The sequence below is a fragment of the Molossus molossus genome, unplaced genomic scaffold (assembly GCF_014108415.1).
Source record: "Molossus molossus isolate mMolMol1 unplaced genomic scaffold, mMolMol1.p scaffold_m16_p_17, whole genome shotgun sequence".
NCBI lineage: Eukaryota > Metazoa > Chordata > Mammalia > Chiroptera > Molossidae > Molossus > Molossus molossus.
Window position 1 is genome coordinate 55,154,661 of NW_023425352.1, and position 12,207 is coordinate 55,166,867.

A 12,207-nucleotide genomic window follows, 5' to 3' on the forward strand; every position below is an offset into this window, starting at 1 on the left:
TGACAGGTGTGAGATGATACCTCATTGTTGTTTTAATTTGCATCTCTCTGATGATTAGTGATGTTGAGCATTTCTTCATATGTCTCTTGGCCATTTGTATGTCCTGTTTGGAGAGGTGTCTATTTAGGTCCTCTGCCCATTTTTTAATTGGGTTCTTTTTCTTTTGTTGAGTTGTATGAGTACTCTATATATTTTGGAAATGAACCCCTTATGTGATGTATCATTGGCAGTGATGCTCTCCCATACAGTGGGTTGCCTTTCTATTTTGATGATTGTATCTTCTGCTGTGCAGAAGCTTTTTAGTTTGAAAATGTGTTCATTTTCTCCTTCGTTTCTGTTGCCTTAGGTGATGTATCAGTGAAAATTCATCTGAGTATGATGTCTGAAATTTTGGTGCCTACATTCTCTTCTAGAATTTTTATGGATTCATGGACATTTAAAACTTTTATCCATTTTGAGTTTGTTCTTGTGTATGGTGTAAGTTGATGGTCTAGTTTTATTTATTTTTTTACTGTTTTTTATTTTATTTTTTATCCTCACCCGAGGACATTTTTGTTTTTTGTTCAGATAGAGTGGGAGGGGGAGAGAGAGAGAGAGAAACATCGATGTGAAAGGGACACATCAAGTGGCTGCCATCTTCACAACCCAGGGCCGGGGACAAACCGCAACCGAGGTACGTGCCCTTAGCAGGAACCGAACCTGGGCCTCTCTGGACTGCAGGCCGATGCTCCAACCGCTGAGCTAAACTGGCCAGGGCTCTTTTTTTTTTTCTTGTAGCTGTCCAATTTTTCCAACACCATTTATTAAAGAGGCTGTCTTTACTCCATTGAATGCTCTTGCCTCCTTTGTCAAATATTAATTGAGCATAATGTCTTGGGTTCATTTTCTGGGTTCTCTGTTCTGTTCCACTGGTCTATATGCCTGTTCTTGTGCCACTAGCAGGCTGTTTTGCTTTCAGTAGCTTTGTAGTATAACTTAATATCCGGTATTGTCATCCCACCTACTTTGTCCTTCTTTTTTAAGATTGCTGTGGCTATTTGCGGTCTTTTTTTGGTTCCATATGAACTTTTGAAATATTTGTTTTAGTTCTGTGAAATATGTTGTTGGTATTTTGATGGGGATTGCATTGAATCTATAGATTGCTTTGGGTAATATGGACTTTTTAATGATGTTAATTCTTCCAATCCGTGAACAAGGTATGTGCTTCCACTTTTTATATCTTCCTTTATTTCTTTTTTCAATATCCTGTAGTTTTCGTCAAATAGCTCCTTTACTTCTTTGGTTAACGTGATTCCTAGGTATCTTAATTTTTTTGCCACGATGGTAAATGGGATTCTTCTTTTAGTTTCTCTTTCTGTGACTTCATCATTGGTTTATAAAAATACCATCGATTTCTTGACGTTAATTTTGTATCCTGCTTACTTTGCCAAATTTATTTAAGTCTAGTAGATTTTTGATGGAGTCTTTAGGGTTTTCTATGTATAATATCATGTCATCTGCAAATAATGACAGTTTCACTTCCTCCTTTTTCATTTGGATCCCTTTTATTTTTTCTTCCTGTCTGATTGCTGTGGCTAAGACTTCCAGTACTATGTTAAATAAGAGTGGCGATAGTGGATATCCCTGTTTTGTTCCTGTTCTTGAGGGAAATGCTTTTAGTTTTTGCCCATTGAGTATGAAGTTGGCTGTAGGTCTTTCATATATGGCCTTCATTATGTCGAGATATGATCTCTCTATTCCCAGATTGCTGAGCATTTTTATCAGAAATGGGTGCTGGATTTTGTTGAATGCTTTTTCAGCGTCTATTGATATGATCGTATGATTTTTATCGTTCATTTTGTTTATGTGGTGTATCACATTTATTGATTTGCGAATATTGTACCAGCTTTGCATCCCTGGGATGAATCCCACTTGGTCATGGTGAATACTTTTTTTGATGTATTGCTGGATTCGATTTGCTATTATTTTGTTTAGGATTTTGGCATCTATGTTCATCAGGGATATTTGCCCATAGTTTTCTTTCCTTGTAGTGTCTTTTCTGGTTTTGGAATTAGAATTAAGCTGGCCTCATAAAACGAGTTTGGAAGTCTTCCTTCTTCTTTAATTTTTTGAAATAGTTTGAGGAGAATGGGTGTTAGTTCTTTGAATGTTCAGTAAACGTCTCCCAAGAAGCCATTTGGGCCTGGGCTTTTGTTTGCTGGGAGTATTTTGATTACCTCTTCAGTTTCCTTAGTTGTTAGTGGTCTGTTCAAGTTTTCTATCTCTTCCTGGTCCAGTTTTGGGAGACTGTGTGTTTCTAGAATTTGTCCATTTCGCTTAGATTGTCAAATTTCTTGTCATATAATTGTTCATAATATTTGTTAACGAATTTGTATTTCTGTGGTATCAGTTGTTACTTCTCTTCGTTCATTTCTAATTTTGTGCATTTGGGTTGTCTCTCTTTGTTTCTTGGTGAGTCTAGCTAAGGGTTCATCAGTCTTGTTTGTCTTTTCGAAAAAACCAACTCTTTGTTTCATTGATCCTTGGAATTGTTTTTTTGGCCTCCATGTCATTTATTTCTGCTCTGATCTTTACTATTTCCTTCCTTCTACTTGCTCTGGGGTTTTCTTTCTGTTTGCTTTCTAATTCTTTAAGTTGTGAGGTTAGATTGTCTATTAGAAATTTTTCTTCTTTCTTGAGGTAGGCCTGTAGTGCTATGAACTTCCCTCTCAGAACTGCTTTAGCTGCATCCCATAGATTTTGTGTTGTGTGTTCATTTTCATTGGTTTGCGGGAACTTTTTAATTTCTTCCTTTATCTCCTTTGTTACCCATTCGTTGTTTAATAACATGCTATTTAGCCTCCATGTGTTCAAATGTCTTTGCATGTTTTTGTTGCAATTGATTTCTAGTTTTATGCCATTATGATCTGAGAAGATGCTTGATATGATTTCAATCTTCTTGAAGTTGTAGAGACTTAGTTTGTATCCTAACATGTGGTCTGTGTTTGATAATGTCCCATGTGCACTTGAGAAGAATGTGAATTCTGCAGTTTTGGGGTGTAATTCTCTGTAGATATCTATTAAATCCATTTGGTCTAGTGCTTCATTTAGAGTCTCTGTTTCTTTGCTAATTTTTTGTTAGAGGATCTATCAGTGATGTCAGTGGGGTGTTGAAGTCCCCTGCTATGATTGTATTGCTCTTGATTTCTCCTTTGAAGTCCTCCAGAAGAATTTTAATATATTTTGTTGCACCTGTATTGGGTGCATATATGTTTACTAAGGTTATATCTTCCTGTTGGATAGATCCTTTCAATATTATGTAATGGCCTTCCTTGTCTTTAGTTATGGCCATCATTTTGAAATCTATTTTATCAGATATGAGTATTGCTACCTCAGCTTTTTTTCCCTTTCCATTTGCTTGGAAGATTTTTTTCCATCCCTTCACTTTCAACCTGTGTGAGTCTTTTGTTGTGCGGTGGGTCTCTTGTAAACAACATATAGATGAGTCATGCTTTCTTATCCAATCAGCTACTCTGTGTCTTTTTATGGGAGCATTCAATCCATTTACATTTAAGGTGATTATTGGTATGTACTTATTTATTGCCATTTTTGTTTAGTGTAGTTCTATTTTTGTTCCTGTTTCTTCTGCTTATTATAGCAGTCCTTTTAACATTTCTTGTAGTGCTGGTTTGGTGCTAATGTATTTCCTTAGGCTTTTTTTTTTTTTTTTTTTTTATCTTGGAAGCTCTTTATTTGACCTTGTATTTTGAATGATAGCATTGCTGGGTAGAGTAGTCTTGGATTCAGATCTTTGTTTTTCATGACCTTGATTACCTCATGCCATTCCCTTCTGGCCTGTAGTGTTTCTGTTGAGAAGTCAGCTGATAGCCTTATGGGGTTTCTTTTATAGGTAACCTGTTGCTTATCTCTTGCTGCCTTTAGGATTCTCTCTTTGTCTTTAATTTTTGGGATTTCAATTACTGTGTCTTGCGTGGTCCTGTTTGGGTTCTTCTTACTTGGGGCTCTCTGTGCTTCTTGAACTTGAATGCCTTCTTCCATCACCAAATTAGGGAGGTTTTCTGTCAGTATTTCTTCAAATATATTTTCTAACCCTTGCTCATTTTTTTATTCTTCAGGTACTCCTATAATGCGAATATTATTACGTTTCCAGTTGTCTCACAGTTCTCTTAAGCTGTCTTCCTGTTTTTTAGTTGTTTTTCCTTTTTGGTTTTCTGATTGGTTGATTTTTTTCTACCCTGTCTTGTAATCTTCTAATTCACTGATCCAGTCCTCAGCTTCCTGTACTCTACTATTTAGTCCTTCCAGTGTGTTCTTTATTTTTCTATGTCATTCTTCATTTCTTGGTGGTTTTTAATTTCCAGTTGGTTGATTTTCAATGTTTCTATGTCTTTACTCATGGTGTTGATGTTCTTACGCATGCTGTTGACCTTCCTCAAGATCATGGCTCTGAATTCTAGCTCTGTTAACTTGCTTAACTGGGTTTTATTTATCTCATCTTTCACTTGGTATTTGTTTCTTTGTTTCACCATTTTGGCTATCTCAGTGGGTTTTGGAGCCTGCCAAATTTTCCCTGTGGGTGTTGGTGTTCTGCTGTTTGTGGCTCTCTCTACTGGGTTTGGATGAGCCAGGGAGGACCCACGTTAAACACTCCTGTTAAGTCTTACTTTCCTGGGTAGAGTTGCAAGCCCAGGAAAGGTTCAGTTATCCTCTAGCTTTTTGCCTGGTAGCTATTAGTCATGGTAACTTAAAGAGCCTTGGATCCTCAATTGACTGAAAAACTCCCTCAGGTATTCAGTATAAGGGGATTTCCTAAGGGTGGGGAAGATGCAGGTTGTTAATGGGCCTCAGTTTGCATTTCAATGGCCCAACGGTGGGTTTGAATGTTCTAGGAAGGAGCCACTGCCTCTCCCCACTGCCCTGGGATGGAGTAAGATGACTATAGTCCTGGGTGGCCGCAACTCAGCAAAAGCTCTGAGTGCCCTCCAAATCCCAAGTGTCCCCACACCATTTCAGTCCATGATCTGATTGTGTGGGAAATATGAGACAACCCAAAATTCAGCGAAACAGCTGGCTTGTACTCTTTTCAGAGTCACTGTTGTGAATTATAAAGACAAAAACTTTTCCAGATTAAGAGAAACCAAAGAAACTAACAGTTAAATGTAATGCATGATCCTGGATTATACCCTGACAGGGAAGGGGGGTGGGGTATTATGAAGGATGTTGTTGGCAAAATTAAGTATGAACTGTAGATTAGGTTGTAGTATTGTAGCAATGTTAAACTTCCTGAATTGATAAATGTACTGTGGTCATGAAGTGGTCTTGTTTTTAGGAAATAACACTCAGGTATTTGAGGGTAAGAGGTGTTAATGTCTGCAACCTACTGAAATAGTTCAGCAATAACTAAGTGTAATAATAAATTGTGTGTGTGTGTGTATTTGTATTATAACATTAAATATTAAGTGAATACAGGTGAAGAGTATATAGAGGCTATTTGTACAATTCTTGTAATATTTTTGTAAGTTTCAAATAAGTTAAAAATAAGTCAACTTTGAGTCTGTTTCTATTAAGTTCATTCATTTACATTGTTCTTTAGATTTTACATATAAGTGAAATCATATGGTCAGTCTTTTGTTTTTTATACTGAAGTTTTCTCTTCATTAATATAATAGAATCTCACAGCAGATTCCTTTAAGAAAATCAGGTAGAGTCCTAGGATATAATTCATTGCCTCTTACATTATTCCTTAAATATTACCAACTTAAGTTTTTTTTAGCACAGAACAAAAAACTGGTTTTCTCCAAAATTTGGATCGACTGTTATAAAGTGCCTTCAATTCTAGCAGCCATCTAATGTTGGTGATAAATTTGGAATAATGTCTGTGACTGCCTTCTTAGGTCTGGATCTGGGAGAATTTTTATGCCAATTTTAGGTTTCTTTAATTAGAATTTTTTTCTTTTTAAAAGTATGTAGTAGATGAGGATATAAGTTTTTTCACAACTAGTTCTTTCTAAAGTCAGATTTATATACTACTTGTATTCTGATGCCTTTGTAAGTGACAGACACCCAAAACAAAATGACATTCTATAAATGGAAACTTTTATTTAATACAGTAAATATGGAGGTAAGAGTTGATTAATTGGTTAGTTAATTCAGTGCTTCAGGAACATCATCAGGGAGCCCTGGGTCTTTATGTGTTTCTGCCTACCATTCCCAATGTCTTTTAGGCTGATACTCTTCATGGTTACAAATGTCTGTTGCTATTCTTAGAGGTCTGATATAGTTGATAATATATAGAGACGCACAGGAAAATCTTCTGGTTTTTCTTAAGAGCAAGAAGAACATTCCCAGAATTACCCCAGCAGATATTTCCGTAATTGTTCATTGTCTTCCAGAGACTGGCAACGAAAATAGAATTATCATGATTTGACTTATTCTAATCAAGCATCATTCCATGGGCTAAAGCACAAAACCTTCTAATAACTGAAGAAAATTTGGTGTTCCATTGGAAAAGGAAAATGGTATTGGTTTGGGAACTAACAGTTATTTTATATTAAATATTGTAAGTTTTGTCAGATATCCCTGGGAACACAGAAACCAGGGCCATACCTACAAACTGCCTCAGTGAGATATTTTCTAAAACTATCTTCATTATTCCATATTATTGTGCACACTGAAGAAAATTAAAATTTTTTTTAATTAAAAATTTTAAATTTAAAATCATTCACTGACAGTATAAGATATAAAAGCGTGTGACTTGAGTGAATATTTTTAAAGCATGGAAGATTTTTGTTATCTTCAGATTTGAAAGGGGACATACATACTTAGGTGGTTTTATGGGAAACATTGTTTCCTTTCGTTTTGACATAATTTTCAGCATCTTCTTTGATTTTATCCTCAGCAACACAGCAGGACACCTTTAAAAATAGAATGATTTACTGTCTCTAAACCAGGGAAGATAAAAAGATAACATTCAGAAAAATTGTATGCAGCATAAACTGCTGCTTTGGTTTTTATATTTGAGAGGAAATACTGCATATTTTTAGGGGATCACAATGAGGAAGCTGGTCACATTTCTCTTCCTCCTGAAATTTCATTATAATATACTCACGCTTAGCATAATGACGATGTTTTCATCACTGATGGACCACATATACGTTGATGGTCCCTTAACATTATAATGGAGCTAAATATTTTCTATCACCTGATAACATCGTAGCCATCTGAACATTGTAGCACAATTCATTATTTATGTGTTTGTGGTGATGCTGGTGTTAAAAATCCCACTGTGCTGCCAGTCATATAAAGGTATACCACATACAATTATGCATAGTACATAATACTTGATAATGATAGTAAACAAATATGTTACTGGTTTATAGTTTAGTACTTACTTTACTACACTTTTTATTATTTTACAGTATATTCTTTCTACTTATTAAAAAAGTTTGCTGGCCCTGGCCGGTTTTGTTAAGTGGTTAGAGCATTGTCCCGCGGTCCAGAGAGACCCGGATTTGGTTCCTGCTAAGGGCACGTACTTCGGTTGTGGTTTTTCCCTGGCCCTGGTTGGTCGTGCGGGTGGCAGCCACTTGATGTGTCCCTTTCACATCGATGTTTCTCTCTCTCTTTCTCTCTCTCTCACTCTCTCTCTCTCTTCCCTCTCTCCCTCCCGTTCTATCTGAACATAAAATGGAAAAATGTCCTCGGGTGAGGATAAAAAAAAATAAGGAAGTTTACTGTAAAACTGTACAACACGAAGATGTCATGTTACTACATCTTTTGTTTACTGCATCTCTTGATTATATCATTTTTCTTATCCTTCATTTCATCTCCTGTTATTTTGTCGTTATGGCCTCGAAGTGTACAAAATCCACTATTAATGTTGCCACTAGGAGGCCACATTGAGAGATTGACCAGGAAATGGAATTAAGAGTGATTAAAGATTATGAACGTGGAAAATCACTGATGGCTTTTGCTTGCCAGTCAGGCATGTCCCAGTCCACCATTACCATGATCCTGAAGAACAACAACAAATGGACAGAAGCTGTAAAAGATCTGTTTCATTGAAGGCAATGAGACTAACAGAAATTTGTCCTGGCCAGTTTGGCTCAGTGGTTAGAGTGTCGGCCCGCGGACCAGAGAGTCCCGGGTTTGGTTCCTTCTAAGAGCGTGTACCTTGGTTGCAGTTGTGGGGTCATGTAGGTAGCAACCACTTGATGTGTCTCTCTCACTTCGATGTTTCTCTCTCTCTCTTTCCTCCTCTCTCCCTCCTGCTCTATCTGAAGATAAATGCAAAAATGTCCTTGGGTGAGGATTAAAAAAAAAGAGAGACTAGCAGAAATTTGAGAAGGGCTATATTAGACATGGAGAAATTTCTAATGACCTGGATTGAAGACCAGACACAGAAGCATAACCCTTTCAGAACCAGGATTACAAGGCCAAAACAAAAAGTTTGTTTGTGACATTGAAAGAAAAGGCTGGACCTGACTACAATGTTGAGTTTACCTCTAGATCTGAGCGGTTTAACTGATTCAAGAATCATTATTCATCACGTAATGGGAAGGTGAGTGGTGAGTCTGCAATTGATGTGAAGGCAGCTGAAGAACTTTTGGAAAATATAGATAAGCTGATTGTGGAGGAAAATTACTTGCCAGAGCAGATACTCCATATGCATGAAACCTCCTGATTATGGAAATAGATGCATGAAAAGACTTTCATCCATAAGGGGGCCAAGTCAGAGCCAAGTTTCAAGACTTTTTTTTTTCTTTTAAATTTTATCTTTATTGGTGAATGTATCACAGATGTCCCCCTTTTACCCCCCACGAGCCCCTCTTCCCCACTCCCGCCCCCCTCTTGCCTTCCCCACACTATTGTCTGTGTCCATTAGTTATGCATATATAGATATAAGTTCTTTGGTTTATCTCTTCCCTTCCCACCTGACCCCTTTGAGGTTCGTCAACCTAACAACCAATTTGTGCTTCGTAATCCCTTCACCTTTTTCATCCGTCCCCTAAACCTCCTCTCATCTGGCAACTAACAAATAGTTCTCTGTATCTATGAGTCTATTTCTGTTCTGCTTGCTCGTTTTGTTTGTAGATTCAATTACCAATAGATATGTATTCATTGCCATTTTATTGTTCATATTTTTGTTCTTCATATTCAAGAAGACCCTTCAACGTTTCATATAATATTGGTTTGGTGGTGATGAACTCCTATAGCTTTTTCTTGTCTGGGAAACTATATGGTCATCAATTCTAAATAATAGCTTTGCCAGATAGAGTAATCTTGGTTGTAGGTCCTTGCTATTCATCACTTTAAATATTTCTTGCCATTCCCTTCTAGTCTGCAAAGTTTCTTTTGAGAAACCGGCTGACAGTCTTATGGAAACTCCTTTGTAGGTAAATAACTGCTTTTCTCTTGCTGCTTTTAAGATTGTTTCTTTGTCTTTAACCTTTTGCATTTTGATTATGATGTGTCTTGGTGTGGGCCTCCCTGGGTTCATCTCATGGGACTAACTCTGTGCATGTCTGTTTCCTTCACCAAGTTAGGGAAGTTTTCTGTCATTATTTTTTCAAATAGGTTTTCAATTTCATGTGCTCCCTCTTCTCCTTCTGGCACCCCCATGATGCGAATGTTGGTACACTTAAAGTTGTCCCAGAGGCTCCATACACTATCCCCATTTTTTTTGGATTCTTTTTTTTTTTCCCTGTTCTGACTGGGTTTGTTTTGCTTCCTTATATTCTATAAATTATTTTCTTATAAATTCTTATAAATTATTTTTTATTTCAGTTAGTGCGTCCTTCATTTCTGATTTTTTTTTAATGCTCTTGAGGTCCTCACTAAGTTCCTTGATGTTCTAAGTTCATTGAGCATCCTTATAAGCAGTGTTTTGAACTCTGCATCTGTCAGATTGCTTATCTCCATTTCATTTAGTTATTTTCCTGGAGTTTTGTTGTGTTCTTTCATTTGGGACCGGTTTCTTTGTCCCCTCATTTTGGCTACCTCCCTGTGTTTGTTTCTTTGTATTAGGTAGAGTTGCTATGCCTCCTAGGCTTCCTAAAGTAGCCTGTTGTAGTAGGTGTCTTGTATGGTCCAGTGGCACAGCCTCCCTGTTCACCCCAGCTGGTCCCACGAGGTGCACCCTTCATGTGGACTGTACTCTCTTCTGTTCTACTTGAGTCTTGATTGTTGTTGGCACATCAATGGGAGGGATTTACTCAGGCTGATCAGCTGCAAGGACTGGGTGTGCCCACTGACCACCAACCTCTGCCTATCTTGGAGGATCAGCTATGCAGGAGCCCACCACATAGAGCAAGCTTTACTTCAGCAAGGCTCTGGTACCCACTGAGTCCACTCCTTGAGTGTGGCACTTGTGGAGGTGGTAGTGCTTCGATGTGGTCTGAAGCTGTCCACGGGGTGTGCTGGCTCTGGGGCAAAGTCAGCCACTCCCTCTGTTCTACCTGGGGTCACCAGGCATAAGCTCCAAAGCTATGTGCAGATGACTTGGAGGTGCCCAGGCAAAGACAAGCTGTGAACCAAGGCTGGCTGCTTTTAGTGCCAGGCCTGGGGCCGATTAACAAGAGGTATGGGGCTCGCTGAGGCCAGATGCTGCTTGTTTGAGAGAACATAGGAAAATCTGACACAGGAGCCAAGACAGACCAATCCTATGGTAAAGCCACTGGGAACATCTTGGGTGGACCCAGAAGTTGGGTGGGGCAAGGCCTCAGGGAATTACGTGGGCAGAGAAAACTGTGAGCCTGGTTGTTGGAGTCCCAGATATGGCGGCCATCTGCCAGGCCCATAGGGGAAGGGCTCACCAAAGGAACAAAGGCCTCCATCAGCACGGCTGTTCGGGAGAAAGCTGCCTCTCCAGCTTTTGCCCTGATGCCAAACAACCCAGTTCTTCCCCGTATGTCTTTGGTGCTTTTCAAGCTGCCTCCCCCACGTTGGGGCCTGGAGAGAGCAAGTCCGAGTAAGTCCCTGTGTGGATGCTTTAAGAGGAGCTGCCTGGGGCTCCAGCAGCCACAGCCTCCCTCAGCCTCAGTTCCCACTGGTTTTTACAGCCAGACATTATGGGATTTCTCTTCCTGGTATTGGAACCCTGAGGCAGGTGCCTGGTGTAAGATGGGGACCCCTCACTCCTTAGGGAGGAGCTTCCCAGCCCAGATAGTATCCACCGTACATGGGTATGGGACCAGCCCTTCCGTGCCTCCATCCTTCCTACTAGTCTCACTGTGGCTTCTTTAATTTTGTAGTTGTAGGAGTTCATTCAGCTCAATCTCAGGTGATTCTGAATGATGGTTGTTCTGTAGTTTAGTTGTAATTTTGATGTGGTTGGAGGTGAGTACCGCGTTTACTAATGCTACCATTTTGACCGGAAGTATTTCAGGTTTCAAGGCTTTTTTTTTTTTTTTTTAATCCTCACCCAAGGACATTTTTGCATTTATCTTCAGATAGAGCAGGAGGGAGAGAGGGGGAAGAAAGAAAGAAAGAAAGAGAGAAACATTGATGTGAGAGAGACACATAGACTGGCTGCCACCCACACGACCCCAACCGGGGCTGGGGACACACTGCATCTGAGGTACATGCCCTTAGCGGGAACCGAACCTGGAACTCTCTGGTCTTTGGGCCGATGCTGTAACTGCTGAGCCAAACCAGCCAGGCCATGGGTTTCAAGGCTTTTAAGGACAGGGTAACAGTCGTTTGGGGCCATGTTGCAGGCCACAAATGGAAACCCTTTGTGGTCTTGCACAGTGAGAACCCTGAGGCCTCCAAGCAGATCAGTAAGCACTCACTGCCATTGTACTACAGGAGCAATAAGAAGTTATGGATGACCCAGTTCCTCTTGCTCAATGTCCTCCTGAACTGCTAGGTCAGTGAAATAGAGATGTACTGTTAGGTTAATAAGATACCTTTCAAGATTTTGCTTAGTGATAATGCTCCTAGACATCCTTCTTTTCTTGGTGATCATCATCCCAATATCAAAGTGGTGTTTTTCTCTCCAGACACCACCTCTTTGATCCAACCAATGGACCAGGAGTTGTAGCAGCTTTTATTTATTTATTTTATTTTATTTATTTTTTTTATCCTCACCCGAGGACACTTTTTTGCATTTATCTTCAGATAGAGCATGAGGGAGAGAGGGAGGAAGAGAGAGAGAGAGAGAGAGAGAAACATTGATGCGAGAGAGACACCTCAAGTGGTTGTCAC

The 12,207-nt window shown here is 39.1% G+C and overlaps 1 protein-coding gene across 14 annotated transcripts in view; it reads left to right on the forward strand.

The window, feature by feature from the left end:
- ADK (adenosine kinase) overlaps window positions 1-12,207 on the forward strand; it is a 630,959-nt gene that overhangs the window by 102,883 nt on the left and 515,869 nt on the right. For 2 of the 14 annotated variants that reach the window (XM_036265172.1, XM_036265169.1), the window contains exons 1-2: window positions 6,393-6,518; window positions 8,283-8,560. The exons of 7 other annotated variants lie outside the window; for them this stretch is intronic. In XM_036265172.1, the coding sequence (XP_036121065.1) occupies window positions 8,490-8,560 (71 nt within the window). In that variant the 5' untranslated portion in view covers window positions 6,393-6,518; window positions 8,283-8,489. Of the gene's footprint in view, window positions 1-6,392; window positions 6,519-8,282; window positions 8,561-9,374; window positions 9,396-12,207 lie in introns of those variants that run through there. 5 more of the 14 variants (XM_036265167.1, XM_036265174.1, XM_036265177.1 and 2 more) reach the window with 4 other exon arrangements.